The 27,433-nt window shown below is 33.6% G+C and overlaps 1 protein-coding gene across 2 annotated transcripts in view; it reads left to right on the forward strand.

Annotated features, from left to right (window-relative positions):
* LOC119067582 overlaps positions 1 to 27,433 on the forward strand; it is a 134,242-nt gene that overhangs the window by 19,117 nt on the left and 87,692 nt on the right. For both annotated transcript variants that reach the window (XM_037170677.1, XM_037170678.1), the window contains exon 2: positions 13,995 to 14,565. In XM_037170677.1, the coding sequence (XP_037026572.1) occupies positions 14,349 to 14,565 (217 nt within the window). In that variant the 5' untranslated portion in view covers positions 13,995 to 14,348. The remainder of the gene's footprint in view (positions 1 to 13,994; positions 14,566 to 27,433) is intronic.

Genomic DNA, 27,433 nt, shown 5'->3' on the forward strand with positions numbered 1-27,433 from the left:
CAAGGTGAGTCCATCAGGATGTTTTCCATCTTCACGTGCGACTCCAGGTGGTTCCAAAAATTGCTGGAACTCCTGCAGAAACTATACCTCTTCTAAGTGTTTCGTTCAAAGAATGATGTCCCGGATGTCGACCTGATGCTTTTGTACAGCTCCACCCATGATAGCCATAAGAATCAGCGTCTTTGCCGCAGATGCATTTATGGGAGCTCCAATTCGTAAAGCAAAAGAAAATCTTAAGGTGTCGCTATCGAGGCATAGACCAAGAGATGTTGGGTGAAGCGTTCAACCATAGTCCAGATTCTTCTTGAGATGATGCTAGTAAACGGGCTTTCTGACAGGTATCATTTTCAAAAGAAAGAAGCAGGTTGGCATTATTTGAAGTGGCAAATGATCCGCCGCTGACATTGGTTACCGACAAAACTGACATTGGTTACAATTTCGGCTGAAAATTTAATCATATTGTCAAACATATCCAAATTTTCTTTGAAAAGCCAACATAACGTAGATTTCAAAAGATGCATCATCCTTGGAATAGCAAGACAGATCTTTAAAAGGAATAACACTTGGTGTGAGTTTAAGCCTTTTAGTCTGGAAATTAAAAGAGAAATCTTTTTTAACTTTTCATTGATCGCTAATGGGATACCATCTAAATGTAATGGAGCACCCAATAGGGAAAAATTATCTGTCTACGGTACACCTATTCCAGAGATCACTTCATTCAGCAAGCGATTTAATGCACAGGACTTTGCACTTTGTTGGATTCAGCGTCAAACCAACACTTTCACTTAAGGAAATAATTTTCTTTAAGTCCTCAACTAACAAATGGATGTGTCCACCAATGCTTCCATCATCCAAATACCACTGGTTCAGCTTAGACTGTATACTCTCAATGATCGATTGAATAACAAGGCAAAACAAAAACGGACCCAATGGATCGCCCTGCTGTACTCCTTCTTCAGAGAGAATAATATCACTTCTATAACACAAATAACTCTTCGTGTTATAACATTGCGATACAAAACCATACATTGAAGACTTCTCTTTTACAATCTGTATCATCTTCTTTTGAGAATTGTAACGGGTCAGGTCAGATCATGACCTGATACTGACCTGAAGCTGTTTTGATGTTTCGGGTTCGACCTGAACGCAACCTTATGAAACCTGAAACATGTTCAGGTTGATTGACCTGGTGGGCTTGACGTTTTTCGGACTTTTTGTAGAAATAGAAGCCGACCTGAATTTAATTCGACCTGAACCTGAACCTGAACGGAAAAAATTGGGTCAATGAATTTTAGGTTATCTAAACTCTCATAGCACGTTATTATTCTAGTAAATTCCAGCCAGATTGAAGAAAAAAATTGAACTGATTTGTATCTGAGCTAAGCTATGAATGTCTCAAATGATGGTCAAATGACCAGTCGCAATATAAAATAATTAAGTTTAACCCTTCAGGCTTTCATTAAATATAGTACGACATAGCAAATATGAATTATAGCTCAGTTTCTATATTGAGATTAGAACGTTTTAAACAATAGAAAATGAAATCGACATAACTGACGAAATATTACTCGATAAACATTTCCATTCAAATATTCTTGTGTATCGCCTGATTTGTAAACCATTTGAAATCAACTCCGAACAAAATGTGTATAGAAATGTATGCTGAATGTCAATAACAACATGGGAATAATATATATTTATGCTGATTTTTGGGGATATTAGCAAATGAACATAAACAAGCGGATTCGATTCATGTTCACCAAAGGTTTATCCAAGCTTAGTTAAAAATATAACCACCATCTATGACGTAGAAGCAAAACAATAAAAGAGAAATGTTGAGTTTATACCGAGAATAATGGAACCACGTTTTCTGTTAGTTTGTTTATTTTTTAGCAGCACCGGTGTTTTCGAGAAAATAGTCAAACCTACACCACCGGTATAACACTTCTGCATGAAAAATGTTCTGAAGTCGTAAATGAAAGAAACGATTTTAGGCAATTGCCAAACGTCCACAGAAATATTCCATGAAAAAATTGTTGTTGTCAAATATCGATTTTTTGAAATTCAAAAACTACTCGGTCAGTTTGAGCATTTGAAACAGGGGCTGGTAAGAGAATAAAAAATGGACTTAAAATCGGCAACAATAAAATATGGTCTGAGACAGTGCCGTTACTGGCCATACTGGGAATTCGGCAGATTTCTGAAGGGCGTTTTGCCTGAGAGACCCGAATGGGATTTTTAAGATTTTTATTCGCTATTATGTAAAATTTATGTCTCATTTGTTATTAAATATCCCTTTTCAACTCGCCTATGAAATGACACAGGACGACAGTTTCTCCGTTGTTACTTGCTTTAGAAATTTTGTAAAAGGATAAATTCAGTCAGATATCTTTTACCTTTCAGTGAAACGTTTCATTTGAAAAACTATTTCCACTCGGGTGATTACCCGACACGTGAAACTCGTGATTTTCGCGCAATGTTTCTATGGAGCGCCCGAAATCTTTGAGTACTTGAGTCCGAAAAACGGCGATTTCATGTTACCCTTGATGAAATTGTTCAAACGCTTTTTAATTCAATTTTCTCGTTTGCGGTATACGGATTTATTTCCAATAATAGTGACACTATTCGTACCTAACAGTAATTATACCTAATGAAGAAAATTTCGAACAGAATTACGTAAAATATCCGTAAAATACGTCATGAGTGTGGTAGTCTGGTGTAAAATCGTACGAAATGTGAGTCTTACAAATTTATGTTGGGGACACATTTTATCGTACGAAATACCAGCCTAGGTATATGAGCAGACACTAGCATACAATAGTATGTACGGGGCCGTCCATAAAGTACGTCCGCGATTTTTCTAGAATTTTAGACCCCCTCCCCCTTGTCCGCACTTTCACACTACACAAATGTATGGCGGTCACACTTTGGCGAACCCCCCCTCACCCCCATAGTGCGGACGTCCTTTATGGACGGCCCCTACTTGAGCAACGCACTTCAAGCAAGCTTTGAGTGACAGCTGCCAAATAGAGTACCATTTTATATAATTTTTTTACAGTGCTATAATTTGTTTGATACACTGTCCAGTATACTCATGCTTGAAGTGCGTTGACTTGAGACAAACCTTGTGGAAAAATTTAAAAAACCAATTTTCTTCTAAAATCAGATTTGCTTTCAAAATGAGGTTTTTTGACGAATTTTACAAAAAAAAACTTTTACTTCATTTGTTAAAAAATATATTTTTGTTATCGTCGTCGATAAAAGTTGACCAGCCACTACACTAAATTTAAAAAATGTTCAATACATCTGTAGACTGTACATTGTTTGACTTATCTACACCAAGAAAATATGAATAATCACACGGTTGAACGCCTATCCCTTCAATGGCATTTAAAGCTACACTGATAGAAAATACGTAAAGAAAAGCAACATTTATAACTTTAACAATTCAGTTTGTTCCACGTGTGATATCTACGTAATAGTAATAACCGATTACCACTAGAGAAACTGCCACTTAACTACAGAAAGATTGCACTCGGGATTATGACAATATCTAAACCCACATCTGACAACATCGAACAGATTCGATTCACTACCCTGGGGGTGGTTGTTCGATGTGAGTTGTAATTTGTTGTCAATATTCTTTTATTTTATTAAACGTTGCTCACACCACTCGCCTACGTGGCCCTCATATAATATACGTTAATACTCATTCTTATACATACATATTTGTATGTATAGCCGTGGAAACCACATAATGTAGACTGAATAACATAAATTGGATCGAAATGGTCCGTTCTTATTATTCTCAGTCGGTATAAGTTGGTTATTCTCTCAGTGTAACAAGATTCTACTGATTTATTATAATAGTGTTGTTTATTCCTGTTCCTGTTGTGGCGGTTATCGATAACCTTTGTTAATAAAATAAACCTTTCATGTAAGCTTTCAATATGTTTCGTGCTTGGATGAAGTTCTATTTATAAAAATGCATTCTATTAACTAAAAAAAATAGTGGCCTTGACTTGTTGAAGCATTTAGATTATGTCACTTAAATTTATGTTTCAGTTTATATTTATACGGAATTTACTAACGTTTATAACGTTTAAATGCCGTTTTGACATTTATGACAGTATCGTTGGCTTAGAAATTCATTTCCGAGAGGCGGCATGAAAATGGAAACGCAGCGCAAAGAGAAATTCGCTGTAAACAACCAGTATGACGCAAAAAGAAAAGAGAAAAATTTCATTTAAATAACACATGATGTGGAATTGACGGAGATGTAGTGATTTAATGGAATAAACTTCCCCAAGAGTAAACGATTCCGTGGATTTTTATGCAACATCGTCTTTTTACTAATTAGTTTCTCAACTCAGTGACGAAAATTGAAACTTTCGTTGCATGTTTTGAGAAAAACGTTGTATGCACACATTCGGCCTGCCCATTTGTGACAATCACGCCATATCTAGTGCCTAAAAACATTTGTCACTCGATTGCATAAATAACAATTAATAATTGTCAGTTATTAAAGTGTAAGTAAAAACAATTAAAGATTGAAGAGAAAATTAGTAAGTAGGGGAATGTCATTGCGTAAAGCTGATGTTCTCATTTCTTATATTTATCAGTAGGATCGGTGATATTAGACGTTTACAAGAATCAATCCTTTAAGTTGCCCATAAAAATACTCCCAATTGTGTTCTAACAAGAAGAGGCAGAAAAAATTGAGTTTTAAAGCTTCTCTCTCTTCCTGGTGAAATGCATTTAAGTGTCCACTCCACCCAACAAAACGTACTCCGTGAGAGAGCCGTGAGAGAGCGAGCTGTCAAATAAAAAAATAAAAAATTGAAAAAATTCAATTTTGTCTCTCACACGGAGTACTTTTTTGGTAAGAGGAAACTAAGCATTAGAAGTTTTTGTTTGTGGCATACCGGTAATATTTAAAAGGTCGGTAAAACTTTCATGCTAACAAAAACACTCCGTCTCTACTCCACTCTCTAAAATAGAAATCAAATTAGAAATCTCTAATTTTAGCTGCTCTAAATGATACTTCCTTTATAAAATATAATTTTTAGACTTTAATTGTTCTCGACTAATTTACTGTAATACTACTGCGGTATACTTCTCAGTGCTCGATCATTAGACTGAAATTCATTTATCTTGTAGTTGCTTGTGGTTTGTAAAAAAAATAAATTATTCAACTATGTTATACATAGCAGAATTTCCTCTTCAAATGCGCAGGCAAAATGTAGATATATAGTTAACAAAGGCACAGACCAAAAAAAAATATTGAATATTTAGTTTTATCACAAGAAATCCAGATTTAAAACAAGCGAAAATAATGAACGATTTTTAAACGGGGAGAAATCTACAAGCATCTTTCTGAATAATTTAAATTTAATTCAATAGTAAACGAATATAAATCAAATTAAATTTCTTTTTTCTCTTCCATTTTATCCTCACATTTTTCTACTTAAATATATAGAAAAAGTGTGAAAATATGAGGATCTCAAACAGGCGACATAGCAGAGTTGTTTTATTATGACATACTATCTGTTATTGATCTGTATTAAAATACTCGAGTACTAATTTTAGCATTTTCTTCAATAAATCCACAAATAACAGTGCATTTTATACGACAGAAACTGTGTTTTCTTCTGAAGTTTTGTCTCCTCTTCGGTTTGGATATATTGATACACCGGAAGCATAGATACGTAATGTACTGTTATTGACACATGAGGGGACGTGTTGGGTCCTGCCGATATTTCCGCTCATATCTCGATACGGTGTCTTATTGCATTTCCGATAAAGATAAAATGGACCTATAAATAAACTCTGTCCGCTTCAAATAATGTCTACTTACAGTATTCTTAGGACACCGTTCCTTCGTTTGATAAATAGACTTCGCAAAGTATTATATTGCTGTCAAATTTTCGAATTTTAGAAATTAATCCCAAGGCTATAAACTTTTGGCGAGATCACGCAGATACAGATATGCGGGTCACAAACCATAGTTGACGATAAAATGTCGGATCTCCTGTGGTGAATTTTTGGGTATATGCCAAGTCATCAGAAGCAAAGTATATATAAACACTAAAGGTAGTGCAAATTTGCAGTTACGTACGGATCCCTACTTTCAAAAGAATTTAGTTTCGTTATGTTGCATTCATATTGAATTCGTTTGCGTCACATTGAAGCTAGTGGTGTGGTGAATTTAATAGGGTTGTTCCAAGTAACTGTAAACACGAACTTTGACAACCTGAACAACGACAATTTCATCCACAGCAACGTCGCTTGCATGATATTTCATACAAATCGAGCAACGTCGCCTACGCGATTTACACAGAGATATTATTGAGGTTATGGTTCTATGGATGAAATTTGACAATTCATATGGCCTTGGAACAAATCTATTTTATACAAACTTAGCAGGTGCAGCAACATTAGAAACAATAAGTCCTTACATTCACCCGAAAGTATGGATCTGTTTTTGCAGATCTGCGGTACCTTGGGTACCTTCTCTGATCCGCTGAGGGTCTGTATTGATCTGCATTACCTTCAGCATCTATATACTTTGATCAGAAGTGGTGTGTATCTAATAAAATGGCGATCTGTGGGACCTCCCCAAAATTAACCGGCGTTCCAATTAAATATCAGCTTGTAGCTCTTCTTTTTACTTGGCAAGGTATATGATACTGTAAATACCGTAAATATCGAGACATTTTTAACAAATTTAACTGTACCGATGACATTCACAGCAAACAATAACAAACATATATCTTTTGGTAACACCCACACACTTACACGACTTCGTCAATTTTATTTCTAAAAGAAATATGATACACCAGGGGATTTTGTGTTAATGCTATCGAATATTCCATATACTTCCAAGTCAATTCTGTTCAATACAACTGAGTGTAAATATAAACAACTACGAAAATGTATAAATTGAACCCCGAACCCAATTGGAAGCTTAAAAGTAAAATATTCAAATATAAATTAAGACTAATTAACATTTTTAACCCCTCAAGGAAAGAAATCCTTTTTTCTGTTGTATATTTTCGCCTCGTCTTTCTTAATAAAATATTCATGATTTGAGGTCAAGTATGACGAATGAAAAGACAAGACAAATTACAATGATTCTTTCCAGACAATATTTCGTCCGAAAGCGGTATAATATTTATATTGAAGGAGGGTGACTTACAAAATTTTAAAAGTAATTTTTAGGTAAATAAATATTAATCAACATCATTATACGGGTTTTCAGTAAATACAATAGGAATACTTTTTTTTCTTCATCGAACTTCTATTGTTGTACAACAGAATAATGAAACGCTTATTGTTGGTATTGAATACAAATTGAAAAAAAAAATGATTAAATTCACTGACTTTTACAAATATACACTAAACGCTTTCCTTTCATAAAGTAAATTGACTATCGATATTTCTCCGAGAAATAATACTATTACATAAAGGCAGTTATTTTGGTGTGTTAATTGTGTTGATTTATATTTTGTCTTTATAAATATCTTCCGTTTTTACATACTTACGTTCTTCGATTATTCATGCCTTAAAATTAGGCCCCACCTTTTGGGTGGATCAGATCCCTTGACTAACTGATTTCCACAATTTGTCACTGTGTCAATGTCGTTTAGCATGTGAAATTAGCAGTCAATTCACGTCATAAGTGCGCTTCAGAGTTTTAATTTTAAAATGAAAACAAAATAAAATGATCGAGTCTGGTTTTTGACAATTGAATTTCAATTGTCAAAAACCAGACTCGATCATTTTATTTTGCTTTTACCTTAAGTAATCGAATGAACCGAATGAACAACAGTTTTAAAAACTTCCGTATATAAGGACCAATTGGTACCAAATGGATGAGCCTATTGGTAAATTGATTTATTTTTAACGATCAACCGAAAACTAATATCGTTCGTTAATTACCATCCATTTGACAATGATCTATTGTTACAAAAATAAATTGTTCATTCCTTTTACTTGATTCAAAACAAATTTTCAGCTGAAAGTGAATTTATAATCAAATTTTTATAAGAGCGACGCAAGTCTTATTGTCTGATCAGTCAAAAAAGAACCTTAAAGGTTGAATGTGACGCAACTCCTTGTTTCTTTATTTACAAAAAAACTGATATTGCTGACGCGTTTGAATGCACAACTTTTAACAACAAAATTTGCCACACAAAAAAATAAAAAAGAATATTTTACCAAAAAATAAGGAAAATGTGATGTGATACAAAAATGAGAGAGCCGAATCATCCGCCACTTTCGAACTGTAGGGGTGAACCGGGTGAATTTAAAAATTTGATGTAAATAAGTTCCTTATTCTCTATTGACTCTTGTGTGGACTTGCGTCACAAAGCAAGGCAAGGCATTGAAAATGAAACTCATGTGAATTACCGCTTTGCTCTGGCCGCATAGTTCAACCTCTTCGAAATTACTATTTTGCTAGACTTTTTATTAAGTAAATCTGCTGAATCCCATTTGCTTTGCCCGTAAACTTCACGTTCGTTGAAATATTCATAGTATTGTGTCAATGGAAAAGACCAATATTCTTACCATTTCTTCCAATGCGGATGAATTTTAAACCCAATAACTCCCTATTTTCCCGATAATACTTGCAACTACCTTTCTTATGAGACACTTTTCGGTTTAGTCACACACTTTGAAAATTGTGAAAATCCGCTGACAATTAGGCGACTGCCAGGCCAGGACCGACCTGAAGATAAAGTATCAAACTAATACTTTCAAACACGTTGTCACATTCATCTGTTATCGATAACGACGAAAAATAATGACAGCTCTAGGTAATATGGTCCGTTATATAGTAAAATGTATGTTAAAACAATTGAAGTACATGAATTGAAATCAACAGATTAAAAATACTTTGATCGACGGAAGTAATAGACCCGATAATATTACTGGTCATATGTTTGCCGTCTGTAACATATTAAGTTTTGATACTTGCTAGCTGCTAGACACGACGATTTTATTTAGTTTCCAAATGAACACCAAATGACCAAAATGAACACAGATAATTTCTTTTCTTTCTTTTTTATTATAACAATCTATTATTGTATCCATACATGAGCGTCTTTTTTTTCTCTTCTTTCGTACACAGTTTGTTTAAATAACTTTATGTTTAGAATGTCAAACAAAGTTTACACCTCTTCAAAGTTATGACACAAATTTATATAAAAAATATTTTTTCCAGCTACCACGTTCGGGTTGTTCACATTTTCTTCGTGATATTACACACAACGAATTGATATACATTATTTATTATACCCGCTCGGAAAATGTACTTTTCTTAGGACATAATGCGTTCGTGTATATATTTGTCATCGTACAAAAGATATTCTCGTATGAATAGTATACCAGCTTGCTCTTCTCGTGACGGCAATTATTATCATTTGTTATACACTATGGGTTTTTCACGATGTCTTTGTTGTGAAGAGAATGTATCATAAAAATCTACCTCTTTCATCTAAGCGCATCATGTTGTTCTGCTGAAATTTCATAATAAAAACACCCGAATTTAATAGCTCGTGTCGATGTTTGAACGAAACTACACCATTTCTTGACTGGATTCTTGAAGCTTTTGCGCGAACAATTAAAGCTTTAGGCTTCATTCATGAGATGGTTTTCGGTGGGCTGTTCAGTGATTAGAAATTGTATTGCATTGTATTGGTCACATTTGAATAACAAAACAAAGCCCAAATATTTGTTTTTTTTTTTTAGTTTTGGCCTTTTTCTCTCTCACACATTGGAAAGCAAGTCACCCCAGATAAATAAACTCTTTTATCAGAAATAATAAAAACATAAAATGGGGAAAAAAAGTAGAAATTGTTGAACAATCACAAAATTATTTTGTGTTTACATTTTCCATTTTAGTAATTTTTCCCATAACCAACAATACACTACTGTATACAAAGCATTACCTTCATGTTATCGATTTTTTTGTGTTAGACAATGTTCGGTTTTAAAAAAATGGAACATGGAAAATATCAATAAATTTGATAGCATATCAAATGAATTTTTCACGAAAAATTGAGTAAAGCAACCTACATGTGAACATTTTTATATTTACGGTAACAGACATATCGATCGATCGTTCCTTATCGTATGTATACACTTTAATAATACTGTGTGTATGGAGAATTAAATGTTTCAGCTTTACTTTTTATTTATTTATAAAAATATGGAATTTTTCTTATAAGCATTCAATTTATATAGCCAACAATCATAATGTACTAGTATAAATAAAGAATACGGAACTTGGGTTTTCCGCACCAAAAGATGCATGGCGTTGATGCGTTTTGCATGGAAAAGCACCAATGCAGTTCAACATCATAAACATGAATTTTCAGCAACTTCTTAGAATATCTGATATTCAATATCACATACATCAGTTTCATTCTTCATTTGTACAAAAAAACTGATCGAAAATAACTATTTCGCAATTCCGTGCCATAATCATCACCTTTCCATGCATCCATTCAATGTCGTTTTGAGGATTTTTATTTGCCGACACCAGGGCCTATTATGTAGAATTAATTCGCAAAATTTGCAAAAATTCACAAAAATTTGCACAAATTTACGCTTCATTTTCAGCACATTTTGCAAGTCTTTGCGTTCTTTTGTCTGTTATAGTACAATTTAAAGTGAATAAAGCAATTAATTTGACTTTGAAGGTGTGTAGAAGTTATTTTTTGAAAAATTTTGCAAATTTGTGAAGAATTTTGTGCGAATTTTTGCAAATTTAATTCTACATAATAGGCCCTGGCCGACACAGTGAAATAAGAACCTTTACATTCACATTTCATTGAAACGACTACTTTAAATCGAATTTGCATATTTAGAAAATGTCAAAATGTTCCTCAATCACACATCCTTGTGTTAAGTATGAAGTGCATAAATTACCAAGTGAAGAGATTCAGATGTTTGATAAAGGCTGTCCGAAAAAAGACCATGCGGTTCACTTGTTTTGCAATGCAGTTTATTCTCTATATGCTTGTTGTCTCAACAATGCTGTGTGTTGAACATACATATATAGTAGACTGAGCGACTTCTCTATCTAAATACGAATGTTGTCAAAAATCTGTCAGCCCTGTGTTTGTTTTGTGCTTTGTTTTAAATTACCTAGATAATTTTTGGAGTTTTTTTTTGTGAGATTCGATGATAGGCGAATGTAAAACTCATTAAATGAGTCGAGTCGAAAAAGCATAAATCAATGGCTTCGATGTCATTTTGACAATTGCCATTTCAATAGAAATGTATGTTGGCCGAATGAACTGGTTTTGTAGAATAAGTTTTGTGCATTGAATAACAAAAGCAACTATTAAATGTGTGTAAAGTAGAATTTAATTCAACTCTGTTCCCATGTAGTGCGTAATAATTACTAGAATGATCACTGAAACTAATTGATAAATGCAAAAATTGATCTATTCGCCTAGTCGGTTGGACTGTAGAGGAGCCACATTTTTTTTATAATTGTTGACAAAATTTTTTTCCCTGATGCTTATTCGTGTTTCCAATATCGTCACTTCAAGTGCTGATAAAACTTCTTGTAAAAAATTTGCTAAATGTATGAAGCAGACGGTCTTTCTACAGATTTGAGTATTCAAAGACCATCGATTTTTTTGAATAGAAACACGATCTAAGAGAAATCATAGATGTAGAACAATACTCACACTGAAAATAAATTTATATTTTTCCGTCCGCGAATTCTTCCTACGAAATCTAAGTTTCCTACTATTAAAATGCTATCTGCCAAAAATGTAAGAAACTTAACATGCAAAAATATGTAGCTGTGGAAAAAATCATTCAAATTTCAAATCTTTTAATGCGCGGGGTAATTAAACGCATCCTTTACTATCTGACAGATTGCAATTTTGAAATGTCTCGAAATACTAAAAACTGTGCATTTCATTTTTGAACAAACAGTAACACATTCACATGCAAGTAAGCGACGCGTATGTAAAATTGTGACTGCTTGTTCACAAATTAAATTTGCGGTCAGTTCAAAGAAAGTATCATGGTAGTGTGTGGTGCACTGTGATCGATTTTAGATTGATTTACAATGGAAATTTTGGTTTTTGTGTTTTGTAAATGTGCCCGCGGAATTCGCTCTCCTTGGTAAACAAATAACTATTTCAAGAAATCAAAATTTTACTAACAACGATTTGTGTTACATAATATTTCATTTACGAACATGTTTCATGCTGAAGTTTTATACCCGTAAGGTTCACTACATTTAAATGTACCACAAATAGGTCTACCTACTTCAATTATTACAGTATAATGCAATTCAACTAGACAGTATTTAATGGTGGCACCATTTCAATTTGTCCTCACATAATGTGTACTTCATTTTAGAACTTTATGACTTTGTCGAGTGCTTTCGAAATCCTACGATTTCCTACTTATGTGGAGTGTATAATTTGAAGAATGCTTCAATAAATTTATATTGTACATTCTGGTTTAATCTAAATCTAAATTTTGATGTCCGTACCGTATACGTGGAGTAATATTGAATATGACCGAATGGTTGCTCAATGCTTATTGTTAATTGATTTAGAACATCTTTCCAAGTCGACATTTAATATAATTTGATTCTGAAATTCCATAGTAAAAAAAACGTTGTGCCTCGAAAATAGTATGGTTCATCTTGGTTACATTTCACATACGGGATATTCATCTGTTATCGATAACGACGGCAAAAATAATGACAAGCTCTGGGTAATATGGTCATTTTTGCAGTGTTTAAATGTTTAAATGTTTAAAAAATTGAAGTACAAGATTTGAAATCAACAGATTAAAAAAACTTTGATCGATGAAATTAATAGACCCGATAATAATACTGGTCATTTGTTTGCCGTCTGTAACAGGTTAATTACTGCAGCAGTGCTAATGTAAACGGCAGAAAAACGTTGATGCTAACTTATGCTAAAAAGATTGTTTAGCATAAGTTAGGAAAATAAAACTTTATGCGTGAATGAGTGTTTTACAATTTACTTAATTATTTCTCGCGTACTGATAGAAATACGCATTATTTCTGACAGCTGCTCTGAAATACATTCTATAAATGCAGCATATTGATATAAAATCAAACTAATTTAATTAAATTACATCTTGCAAAACAAAACCAAATCTAAAAAGACCAAACATAACATCTTATAAAGCTAGTACACAGTTTGTGAATCCATACAAAATACACGAAAAATGCCTGTAAAATCAGCGTTTACACGTATTTTCTGTCAACTTTTTTCAATCTTCTTGTATGGATCTATTTTTCAAGCATTTTTGAAACATTTTTCACGAACTGTTACACTCGTCTTATAGTACGGAAGCCTCAAAAAAAAAAGTTAAATAAACTTAACTCAACTTCGTGCTTATCTTTCTTCAGTTTTATTTGTTTCACTTCGTTCTACATGTTGTCAACAAAAGAAACGTAGAAAAAATCGTTTCACACATACGTGTGGAATGGAAGAAATGCAAGATAGAATGTGGAACGCATGTGGAACAAATAAAACAATGGAAACGAAGGAAACCCACGAAAAGTAATAGTATTTTATATAGCTAGAACCCGATGGGACCTTGTTCGAGATGACGTAAATGATTCGAAACGAAGGCGAGGCCCTAGTTTACGACATCGAGAACGAAAATCCCACTTCACATTTCTATAGTTATACAAATAGTTTGCTCGAAAGTTCGCTTGCTCTACTGTAAAGTGGACTTTTACAGTAGATAGATATGTAAAAACTTATGTTGAGTTCAGTTCATTATCTTCGAAAATGATTCTTTAAACAAAACGTTTTTGCCGCTCATTTCATTTAGGGCGCCAATTTGTGTCCTTGTGTAATGTACTAAAAACTCACAACATCAACCGTATTACGTTACGTAGAGGCAAAACAAGTCTTATCCGGTTAATTAGATGGTGATATAAGTGAATTAATTTTAATTAAAACTACGATTTTTAGGAATGAATCATTTTATCGGGGAAAAGTTTTGAATTAACAGTGTAAGTGATTTTTTGCGAAATGATTTGTCAACACCGTAACTTGGAATTGTACACTGGCTACACTACTCGAACTTAATACAGAGTCAATTATGAAAGTTATTATATTTCCAACACTGATAATGTAAAAGGAAAAAGTACTGAAAATAATTAATAGTCAAAATGAATTCATCGAGCTGATCGTTATCGCTGAAAATAAATTTTAATGTTTTCTCCGAAACGGTAGAACTTAAAAAGAAGAAGAAAAAATTGAAAATAAAGAAAGACGAACCAGTTACCGTTCAATGATGAGATTAATGTCCGTCATCAAATAAAAATGATTCGCTGTAAATTTAAATGTCAAACGATCTCATATTTGCTGATAACTTTCATACAATTGATTTATCTGATCGTTGCAAGCGAATTTCCTGAACGCGAATGTTGCGATCCCATTTATCCACTTTTACCAAATCCAGAACCTTCACCTTCAGCACCTGCATCAACAACTAATCCAAGCGTATCATCTTCGCCCGCTATAACATTTGGACATTCAGGTGAGACAATAATGTATAGAATAATAGCAACAACAACGAAATACATAAAATACATAAAGAAAGACACTTCCGTAGTGGAAAAAGTAGAAGAGAGAGAGAGAGCTTTTTCCATTGTATATTATATGCGGTAGATTTTATTTTATTGTTGGTTTAAGATTTATTGGTTTCTTTTTCGTATTGTTCGTCTTTTCAGCTACACTAGCTTCAAAGTGTACGTGAGATAATTTGAAAAGATTACGGTTTTAAATGTTGTTACACAAATTACGAACACGCTACCCATCTGTTCAATGCACAACATTATATATATATATGTGGGGTCGAGATGGTGCATATTGTACTTAACATTTAACTTTAAAATAAAACTACTTTGCATATTTACCGTGTTCAGTATAGTGGCGAGTATAATTGTTGTGCATTTGGTTCATTAAAATCATGATTTAAATTTGAATTGGCAAATGATTGACATGAATTGGGTTAGCGTTTCTTTTTTTTAACTTGAATAACAAGCTCTTTTAAGACAATATTCTGCCTTTCCTAATGTTGATCGATTTTCAGTCGTCGAGTCCACAATTTTACTGGAAGTTTGTTTTTTTCTTTAAATAAAATTCAAATTAGTTTTGCCGATGACTAAGGATGTTTCCGAACACTGACAGGAAAAACAAACTGAGAGTGTATAGTTGGTACTGTCCAATTAGTAGCGCTGAAATATTATTTCATTGCTACTGCACAATAAAATACTGTGAGTTGCCTTTTTCTTCTCAGTGAAGCCACTTAACTTTTGTTCAACTTTTGTTTAGTTGTGTTGGTAATTAGTAATTTTGTCCGAGAATTTAGTTGGATCTTATGGAAATTTCCGAAGATTTGTACATTTTCTATCAGTAAAACCAAAGAGGAAAGTGTGTTTTAACATCGGTTAAAAAAAGTTTTAGCTTAGTGACCGTTGTAGTGAAGTGAAGAAATGGCAGAATATACGTACTAGATCAGTGAAATGTTTTCTAAAAATAATTCTTCACTCTGAAGCCAAACCGCATTCTAAGATCGACTAATAAATGAACATCTAAAAAAATGTGTTGCATTTTATCTATCTATTTTTTTTTGGAAACGAAATTGCCAATTAAAACTCATTTCATTTTCCCCTCAAGCAGCGGTTTAGCTACGGACCTGTAAAACTTTCGTACATTGAATCGATTTTTCTTTTTTATCTTCTGTATAAGCATTCAAAGCAATCCTATGAACCATGCACGCAAGTGCTCGAAATCAACGGCATAAAGTCCTATAAATGTTATACACTCTATTCAAAAATGTTTGCTTCAAAAGCTTGCGAAATCAACATTTTATTTTATTCGTCTTTCTTTTGAGTGTACACATCTTTCGAAAGTACATACTCCTTAGTCATAGCGTAGCCGCAAGACTTCACTAAAATTGTTGAGAATTTTATAAAAATACAATCACTCATTGGACAGTTTTCTCGTCGTGGAAACTCTGTGGACACTTTTGGCAATGAAAAATGAAAATTTTATATATTCTGAATTTTGAATACAGACTTTCTAGCGTATTTCCGAGTTTTTAACATCAACATGTCTGTAGAGAAAACAAAACATTTTCTTATTGCGACGGAAATAAAAGAAAATAATCAGAGTGCATTAGTCAGGGTATAGAAATAATTGTGAATTTGACGAATTTTACTAAATGTATTCTTCTAAATTAAAATAAAATACGGGTAAATGAGATCGGTACAAAATATTAAAATCGACAAAAGTTTAGCTTAAGGCCAGCTGTTCAACTGAATTTACATGCTTTTGCTCGGTAATAGTACATTAACAATGGGGCAAATGAAACACACAAGAAGTACCGTTTCCATCATTTGCCCCTTTGCCAAGTATTTTATTCAAAAACTTGAGGTAAAGTTTTGGCTCCGTGTTGTAGTAAAGTTACGTTTACCTCACGTTTTTGAATAAATGTTTTTTTTTTCTCGTTCATTTTTATATTTACCGACCGGAAGCACGTAAAGCTCTGTCCGAGGTTCCAAATTTTTATTTTGACGAGTTGGGACGTTATGGCATGACCCGAAGGGGACCTCGGACGTAATGTACTATTAACAAGCCATCCCAGTCAGGTGCAGCGAATGTACCACCAACTCTTAAAATGTCTTCCTTGGACTATTCTATTATATTTTTATCTAACCAATTTTTTTTTAAATCATTGCACTTCGTATCTATAGAAGAATCAAAAATAAATAGAGCGTTGACATTCGTAATTTTATGTCGAAATGTAATAGAATCATACAAAAATATATTACACTCGAGCGTTAGTTTTCAAACAGTCACGGTTCTTATTGAATTACATTTTCATCTAAGAAAACAATTGAATTAACTATCGTACTAGAATATCTAGTATAAACTAATGTGTTTGAATCCAACACTCGCTTAAAAAAGCAAAATGGTGTCATTCTGTAAAATAATAACGGACAAAAACGAAAATAATAATTCACACGCAATTATGATGGCGATAATTGATGTGTTTACACCTTAGAGTAATTATAACTAGAGAGGAAATTTGTACGACGAAACGTGGTCCCAACATCAGTTTGTATAAGATACACATTTCGTATACTTTTACACCAATACATGTATACGCTGACGCTATTTCGCTTTTGATAGTTCAATTTGCCCTCTTAATTAAGAGGGCAAACACACATCCCAATAACCATTTCGTATTTCATGTTGGGACCACGTATTTTACGTAATTTTGTTCGAAATTTCCTCTCTAGGTATAATTACTCTTAGGTTTACACATATATCTCTCTGAAGTATCGACCAACTTAAACCTACCAACTTCTGATTATAGTCCGGTCGTTGTGACGACAATTTTGGCAAAAAGTTAGGATGTTTGACAAAAAAATTGGTAGGTTTAAACCTACCAATTTTTTAGTCGCACTCGATAAGAAAGTTGGTATCTTTTTTTGGTAGGTTTAAACATACCAACTTTTTACCAAAGCTACTAACTTTATGATCGAGCTCGACTGAAAAGTTAATAGGTTTAAGCCTACCAAAGAAATATACCAACTTTGTCATCGAGCGCGATAAAAAGTTGGTAGGTTCAATCTCACCTCAATTCCTAACTTTCTTCACGCCGTAAAGGCGTTCTGTTGGTTCCTAGGGAACTCATCCCTTTACGAAATGTAACGTAAATAAGTTTAGCAATACCAATTTTCATTGCACATAAAAAGCATTTTAACACGCCGAGCGATCCGGCCCATTGCCCCGGAGCGAAGCGGAGGGCCGCAATGCGAGCCGGGCGCCGGAACAGTGTTGGTAACTTAGGAGTTAATTTTTTTTCTCTCGCATCGTCTAATAATTAGTCTGTCAAATTTTTGTTATATTTATAAAACTTAAATTTACAGAACCAAATTATAGACGGCAACTGAATTTACCTTTCAATAAATTGTATTAGGAAAGTGTTTGGTTTACCATAAAAAGATCAAAAATGGGCTCTGGAGATATTGTAACTTCCGTTTATTGCGATCCGATCAGAAAGTTGGTAGGTTCTTTTGGTAGGTTCAAACCTACCAACTTTTTTGCCAAAGCTATCATCTTTTTAGTCTCGATCGAACAGAAAGTTGGTAGGTTCTTTTGGTAGGTTCAAACCTAGCAACTTCTTGTCAAATCTACCAACTTTTTTCTCAAAACTACTAACCTTTTGCCAAACCTACCAAGTTTTTAGTCTCGCTCGATCAGAAAGTTGGTAGGTTTTTTTGGTAGGTTCAAACCTACCAACGTTTTGTCAAACCTACCAACTTTCTGTCAAATCTACCAACTTTTCTCATCGAGCGAGACTGAAAAGTTGGTAGGTTTAAACCTACCAACAAAGCCTACCAACTGAAAACTTGGTAAGTTGGGCAAAAAAATTGGAAGATTTGACAAATAGTTGGTAGGTTTGGAAAAAAGTTGGTAGGTTTAAACCTACTAACTTTTTGTCGGAGGTTCAAATCTACCGACTTTGGAAAACTCGCAAAAATCTTAGTCACGACGACCGGACTATAAAAAAGTTGGTAGGTTTAAAGTTGGTCGATACTTCACTGAGATTACACATATAGCGCCATCTTTACAACATTACCCTTTCAGTTACTAGAATTGCCTTCACAGTGTTTCATGCTGTAGAATTCTATTTTTGATAGGGCAATGATGTTTCGAAACGCTTTCAAAAATGTAATAGAGTTTACGCTTAATCTATTACATTCTAGGAAAGTTCATCATGACATTCCTAATGATACGGGACTTATTTACTTGTGAACCTACTTCTTCTGTGTATACAAAAGTGAAGTTGCTTCCCATGAAAATAAGCGGCACATGTTTTGTTACATATTGCTAAGCTTAGAGTAAATTTTATTTTTACATTTACTGTGCGGCACAAAAATTTTATGTGCGTATACATAAATACATAAAATGGTGTGACCAATTCATCTGGCTTTACAAAAGATTTTTTTTAAATATCAGCCCCTGACAAGACATTTTTATTACTTTTTGTTGTTTTATGGTAACTTATACTGTATATGACACGATAAAAACAAAACGACACTTTCGTCATCCATTGTTGACATTTATAATGGGTTTTCCCAGTGGCATTTTTATTGTCTCAGAGTACAGAAAATTGGCAATTAGTATTATATTCGATTAAGCTAGGAAAGGAGTTAATTACATTTTATGGTAATTTTCCATATATTGTCCAGCCAGAAATATCGTAATAATTACAAAAGCTCAAAATCTCAGAATCGATTTTTTTCACCTATGTGAAAAAGAGACACTGTACCAACTATACCTTAGCATGCGAAAGGTGTTTTTTAAGCGAATATGAGGTTTTTTTTTAGTACGTGCTGGAGGCGAGTTCTAGGATCATATTAGCTAGCATTTGCGTAAGTTATAAAAATATTTTTCTTAAATTGTGGTGGTGTTGTTAATAATAATCGAAAAAAAGTTGGATGTTTTACTGGAACTAGAGGTGGCAGCATAACGCACAATATTTGGATTTTTCGACACCCCCTTTGTTCATAATTACGCTTAATCATTACAAAAATCCCCTTAGACATTTCGAACATCTCCCCTCAAGGTAGGCAGGTTAAATAAAAAAATTTGGATGCTTCTTTTTGTATTAAAAATTTTGGTTGAGTATTAAATCGATTTTGTCTTGTTGACTCATACAGTGCGTACTTTCCTCAAATCTGCTACTTCTTCATGTACGAATTTAATGTGCTCTCTGTAAAATTTAGATTGTTTTATGGCAACGAACTTGAAGTAATTCTTGACTTGATCTACTTCTTCCTCGAGGCATCACGTTCCCCCTTTCCGTCCAGAATGCATACAAATTGATCAAAACTACAAAATAGTAAAATATACAACGCAGCGCGACTTGAGAGCATGACTTTTTTTGCTCTTATAATTCAAATTATATTTTAAAAACTCATGTTTGAACTCCCTTATTTTTATATCAATTTGATCTACCTCGTTCTTATATTTGGAACGTTAAATTAACCATTATATCGTAAGGAGCTAGTTTTGCAGCAGTTAAAAAGCTTTATTTTATATATATTTCGCCCAGCCGTCTTATTATGCAAGTAGGGAGTATATTTCATAACTTTATGTGAACTAATGGGGTGTGCGTGCAGTTACCATCTTGGAAGTGTACAGCATACTAACTAAACATCACTCATTTTTACATATATTTTTTTCGTTGGATTTTTATAACACGTTATATAAACTTCATTATTAGGTATATTATGCAAATGTGTAGTGAGTGTAGTCAATAATATAATAATAAAATATGAAAAAAAAAAAACGAAAAAAGTATATCAACGCTTATAACTTCCTTCTGATTTCAAATTACACGTAATTTTAATAAATTCAGTAAATATACGTCGGAGCTAATCGTCTTTCGTGCCGTTCCAGAAAATTAAATCCAATGATTTATAATCAAAATCAATGATGAGGACTGGGTGGTTGACCAATTATTTCTTGAATTTTTTATTTGCATTACGATTCACAGAGAACACTATCGTTCTCTATTTATTTTTTGTGCTTAATGACTTAACCCTATACGTTGGTTAAGTAGCGCCTATTGTAAACTTTTATGCCTAGTTACCAATTATAACGACTGTAATATGGAAAACGAAAAATCCATTTTTATTGGGTGTTGAATGATTTTATTAATCAGTCAAAACACGAACCTTTCTTCTCTGGAGAGAAGAGAATACTTAATTTCACCGAATCTACAATCAATGTTAGCCTTGGGACATATGCAAATAACCTCCAAAACGAAATTACGTACGAATAACACGTAGGGCATAATGCTCGAGCGGGCACTTTAGGCACACCGGAAAGTGCTAAATGAGTCGAGGAATACCTCCAAATAAATTTCTAAAAATCAAAAGTCAAATTTTCCTCGACTTCCTTAGCACTTTCCGGTGTGCCTAAAGTTGACAAATCACAGTAACCGGCAACGTGTTAATTTTGGTTATTCCGTTGACTGAAAGTCAGGGTCTTAAGGCAGCAAATACGTCTTGAGAAGTTCACTATGATCGATTTCATGAAATGTTGACCAAAAACATCGTAAAAACACGATAAAGTCAGTAATTCTGATCCGATTTTTAAAAGTTTGTTATCATCCGACGACCAATAAATATGTTTGAGGCCGAGTTCGTAGATGGACGATATTATACTATTATACAGGCTTTAACATTTCAAATGTCTCACTGTCATTTTTTTCAAAGAATGCCATTGTGAATTCGCAATGACACAATGAAATTCTCAAAAAAATTTGACAGTGAGACATTTGAAATGTGAAAGACTGTACTAAGTATTTTTGTCTGTTTTCTTTAAAGCACGATTATCTTAGTAATTTTGCTGAAATTGGCTCCAATTGCCTAAGAATATAATTCCTGAGGACAAGTTCGTAGATGGACAATATGGGCCTAATGATCTGGCTACCATGGTAGGAATCGATCATCGATATTTAAAAAAAATCAATCAAATGTTAATCGATATCGATAATTGAAAATCGAGTCAATGTTGTATCGGTTATTCCGAAATTTTATCATCGATTATCTTCGAAAAAATAAAGACTCGTCAGTCAAGGGATCACTAAATAGTATGGCCTGGTTTTAAGCTGATTAATTATTCGATAGTGTAATATTTCATCTCAATTAGTTTTATTACATTTTCTGATAACGTTTTCGTAATCTGTCAGTGTATTCTCATATTTTTTTCGCTTTAATGCTGAATGTGGTCCCCCTTAAACCGTCAACGTAATAAGTCACCCTTTTAGGTCTGGAATGCATAATCGAATGAATTATCGAACATGTCTTATTCAATTTTACAAACACTAATTTCTAATGTATCATGAAAACTAAATCCACAAATCAAATCGATTCTTCATTTTAATGGAAGACTAAAATTCACCAACGAGACAGAAATCGAGAAAAATCAAATTTTTTATGACACTAATCCACCAAACGAACGTAAGAGGTATCACAGTCTGGTTTACCACAGGAACAATGTGAAATCGTCTGCTTCATTTTTGTCAAATTAGCGAATAAACAATCGAAATATTTCGACTGAAGATAGGAATAAGGATTTTGTTCTCGCATTATTCGGTCGTCAAGCGAGTCAGCACCGGTCAGCGGCGGTTTTTTTTTCTTCAAGTTGGCACATTATACCCACTGAAGAAAACCCGTGCTTCCACCTATGTTATAAACACACCCTGAGCGAGCTAACATTTATCTATTGGATGCTGTTCAACGGCGGCGCTCTGTCAATTCACTGTAGTCAGACATACGCTTCCTGCCTTGATCGGAGACAATAAGAAACCAAGAAGCAATAGTCGAAAAAGAAACTTGACGCAAGCGGTATAAACCTTCCAAATTCGCTAGCATCTGTGCAAGACAGAGCACACCTACATCTATTATTCAGTGATGAAAATCCACATCAAAGAAAAATTGAAATTTCTTCTTTTTATTTGCGACAATCATTTAAAACTTTCCGCTTTAAAAATGCGGTTTTAACACACAATCGCGCACTATTTACGTGACTAAAATATATATATATATATAATAACAACGCAGTTACTTTGAGCCATTTATTAAAATACAATGTTAATAACCAACCACATCCACACAACGTACTCACTCAACTTTATGAAGAATATCACAAACTTCTTTTCCCCGGCAATATACCCGAACACATGAATATTTTCTCGATATGTACTTACGTACTGAGACAATACCTTTTGTGATAAATTGAAATACACTGTAGGTTTTCATCCCAACATTTTCTTTTATTTTTCAGCATAAATGTATTATATGGCTCTTACATCCTATACCTATATTCGCAATGCAAGGAGTGAAAAAAAATTATACCAAAGCCAAAATGTTGAATGACACTCACTCCTGTTTCGTATTATCTTTGGAATTGTCTATATACTCTTGCCTCTTCCCTCACTGTATTTATCTATGGAAAATGTTATGGCTATAAGCACGTGCATGTACAGAAAATTATGTACGGGTTATATTTATGGATGTTCTTTGAGAGATTCTTCTTTTTGAATTTAAAAAAAAAAATCTTTGAAAAATGAGTTTTTTCTTGTTCTACTATATTTTTGATGTATATACGTATACGTATGCGATTCATGTGTATACGTATGTCAGCATTAAGATCTACTTCAGCCATATATACACATGCGAACTTTGGATAATATATTCAATATTCAACGTGAATCACACAAAATGTTGTAAAGTTGATAAATGCAAAAACTATATGACGAAAGGGATGAATAAATTGTAACAGCGACCGATGTCGGGTAACCCCCCAGTTAAGATATCGAATAGTGAGAAATTTCAAATTGATGAGCGAAATAAATCAATGGATCAGAACAAGAAAGTCGATCAGACAAGCCGACATAACGTTGAATTTTTTATCCATTCAATCGTATCTAGAGACCAATATTTTTCTATTTACTTTGGGAATAACTTGTATTTGTACGTGATTTGATAAATTCATAAAAAAAGAGAAAATTTCTTATTTGGCGATGGCGTGTATGTAATGTATTTCTTTAGAGGACCCAAACACTTTGATGAAACGATTTTGTCTGTAAAATTCAAGTATTTATGTTTGTGTTTCGTTTTAAGATTATTCATTTAATGAGGCGCGGAGAAGAGACTGAACAAATGTTTCGAGGTGTCTGGATAAGTGACTTTTCCTTTTGTTTTGTCATATACTACGTCTGCAGTCTGAGTGTTGTTATATACACTCTGACAAGAATTCACACAATTATGGACAAGTTCAATGATTTTTGGTCCCTTTAATATTCAATAATTGAACTAATCAATTTTTGATTTTGTTCGACAAAGTGTTACGTTTTAACCGTCGACATTTGACGAACAAGTCGAAAAAATGGAATGAGAATAACATATGTTGCAAGAGAAGACAGACCTTCCTTATTACCCATTTAAAAAAAACCAACAAGAATGACAAAAAAAAATTAAACTGCTCACAGCTGAAAAAGTAACTTTGTAACTTCGAAACCAAAGCACTGGTCCTAGCGTGAACACTGTATTGACAGGTGTCAAATTTTAAGGCCTTAGTGATAAGAGCTACCGCTTGGGATTGTTTGTATTGTATGTTTTAACTAAACGATGTTCTGTAATAAGGGTTCAAACCACGTTTTTCCGCACAGCTGTCAAATTTGAAAATGATACAAACAATGTATGTGGCTTGCGCCATTATAACAGAACATCTTTTGTAAAGATAGATGACTTGTTATCGTTACGAAAACAAGACATCTATCTTTACAAAAGAAACGCAGTGCCTACAGCGATTTGATCACCCTCCAAATATTTTCTATGTTCATGCTAGACGATTATACCCGTCAACTCGTACAATAAAACATGAGCGAGCCGAACCAAAGCCTAAAAATTGGCACCTTTCATCGTATATCCACATCCAATAGTTAGCGTTCCTTCAAAACCGAAACGTGCCCTTGTGCCCAAGCATTGACACAAGAAAATCGTTTGATTTTACTGTAATCATTGTGGAGTCTGCGTTACTTTCGCACAAACAAGCGGAGTCATCAATAAATACTTGCTTGCCTTCATCAACTTCATTCTCGTAACATTGTTAGTCCAGGTTTTTGTATCGAAAAAAAAGCTCCGTGCGCCTTAAGTTCTCTGTTCAACGTTGTTTGCCACGAAAAGTTGTGGAGCAACTTTTTTCCTGGAAAATGTAAGATTGTTTTTCCAGCCGGAAAAGACGCTTGTATGAAAGCCTTTAAAGTCGAAAAGTTGAAAAATTTCTTCTGTTCTGGGAAACTTGTATTCGGTGGAAATGGAACGGAGTCGTTGTGAGGTATCCACCGTAGCTATAAATTGGGATACTATTTCTAGCATTTCTTGCAAAGAAATTTTAACACAACTTCCCCGCTTTTCGGACCTCAGTCATTAGATCGTCAATCACAGGTCCCCACGTATAGCTAATCTTCTAATTACACTTGTAAAAGGGAATAAGTTCGAATCAACACTGGTAATAAATTAACCAAAATTTAAGATTCTAAACTGTAGAATCTACAGTTCATACCAATAAAGGTGTTTAAATAAATCGACTGCCCCTCTACTTCATTTTTGTTCAAGGATTATGGAAAGGTCTATGTTTGGTACTTTATTGACGATTTTCCTTATGAAAATTGCAATTACTTATACGAAAGCTCAAATGCAGTGGAAAGACGGTGTTTTGTTGACGCTCTCTCTGATGACAAGAAGTCAGATGAGAAAATTTGTATTTTTTCAACTCTTCCTCTTGTTTTTCTCATGAGCGAGCAAGTTTTTTAATTTTTTTTAACGCAAAATTTTTTTTTCATTTTAAATGCGACAAAAAAGACTGCTCACAATGGCGCAGCCGGTGAAAAATCTATCTTTTCTCAAAAATTAAAAACTACAGTAAATAAATATCATCGATCTTCTTCTTCCCTAATGTTCCCAAAATACAAGCAGCGTTACCACGTTGAATTGCGATCGAAATTCTTTGCAGAAGGTATTCTTTCGATTTTACCTCACCTGTTGCCTTTTTCATGAAAGAGCCCAATTTATCAATAAATTTCTTTGTTTCCGGACCCATGCAACCTAAAGTCTCGAAAGCAAGTGGGGTTTTTCATGCTTAGAGCATAAATTACGAAATTTTTCTCGTAATCTAGGCCCTCAGCATGAAAAGTTGTATACCTTTTGTAAATACCTTTTTTCTCTTTACAACTGTCACTTTGTTTTGACGTTTCAACGTTTTTCACAACAAAGGCTCCCGAAGTTTCAGCTGAGGTCAGAAAATGACTATTTTCTCGACTGTGAACTCAAACTTTTGCATTGTTGGAATTTCCTATTGTCACCCCTTGGTATACAATACTCATTTATTGGTCCCATTTTTGTGGCTATTGAAGGTGTAACTCATCCAAAATAATGTCTAATCCTGATGTTTCTACTACTTCTTTGTTCTAAGTTCTCAATTTTTTTGACATTTTTTCGGCTAAAATTTGTACTTTTAACAAATTTGAAGTCATCAGACCTCAGTCCCTAACAAGAAGTGACATCATGGCATATACTATCTACCCTATCCTAGAACTATGGAACTGTAGGGAATTCAGCCGTTTCTTTTGGTTCCCTTGTGGTTTTTTTAACCATTAATAGATATTCGACTTTAAATGTCTTCGTATAGATGACTTTTCCGGCTGGAAAAATATTTTTCCGCTTTCCGCAACTTTCATGACAAACAATGAAAAATCTTGAAGAGCTCAAGTCGCACGGAATTACAAGTATACCTGCACCATGAAACTATTCTGACCGTTTGTTGAAATTACAATAAAAGTAGAGAGTCCTGTTTATCAATTAACCTTCCATGTACCTGTAATTGTTAAACAAAAAGGACAATGCTTTCGACACTTTTGGAAATGTTGTGTTTCTACGGTAACATTATTTCCATTGCGAGTAACAATTTGTAACCAAAAAAATTATTTTTATTTTAATAATGTGTTGACTGACAGAATGTAGAGCGTTAACAACTTTACCCTTTTTATCCGCCAAAACTTTTTACAAACGTGGGTTCCCATGCAATCGATAATGGGAATATTATCATTTCTTATTCTAAAAATAAAATCATTTTCATGAAATTTCGTTGCATCATTTATTATTCACCAATTATCCATTACTGAAATAAATATTATAGCTAACCAAATTGGTATAGACTTTATAATTTATAATTATAACAACCAAACGTTAACATAATTTTAAAGCAGAAATTCCAGGATCCAAAGTTTTGATTACCGATGTAAATTCACTATCGTGTAATATAATATGTACCAATAGAATGGTGAATATTTCAAATAGAATTCACATACGAAGGGAAGCTTCAGGCACTTAATAAATAATGACATAGGAACATTAACCAATATGTCTTCCTCATAAGTTGACTTTACACTTCCAGACTTTTATCAAATCATTAGGATCTTTGCGGTAAAATTAATATGAATACTAAGTACCTACAAGTACTATATATGTTTGTCTTATCGCACATTAAAATGAAAAAGATGTTGTACAGACACTGAAGCGGAAGTAATAATATGTTTATTTTACGGTGAACCATACTTTCTGCGGGATGAATTTCGTAGTTAGGAAATGGTTTTGTAGAAAGGCAATTCATCGTGGTAAAATGTTTAGATAAAATGCTAATTTTGATGTTGGAAAGAAGGGATGATGCTCCGTAAATGGTGTAGAAGTACCAATGTAATATGGTTATACTATAATGGTACAGCTAGCTACCTAATAATCTTTCATTTCTACTAT

This window comes from Bradysia coprophila (genome assembly GCF_014529535.1).
Source record: "Bradysia coprophila strain Holo2 chromosome X unlocalized genomic scaffold, BU_Bcop_v1 contig_12, whole genome shotgun sequence".
Classification (NCBI taxonomy): Eukaryota; Metazoa; Arthropoda; class Insecta; order Diptera; family Sciaridae; genus Bradysia; species Bradysia coprophila.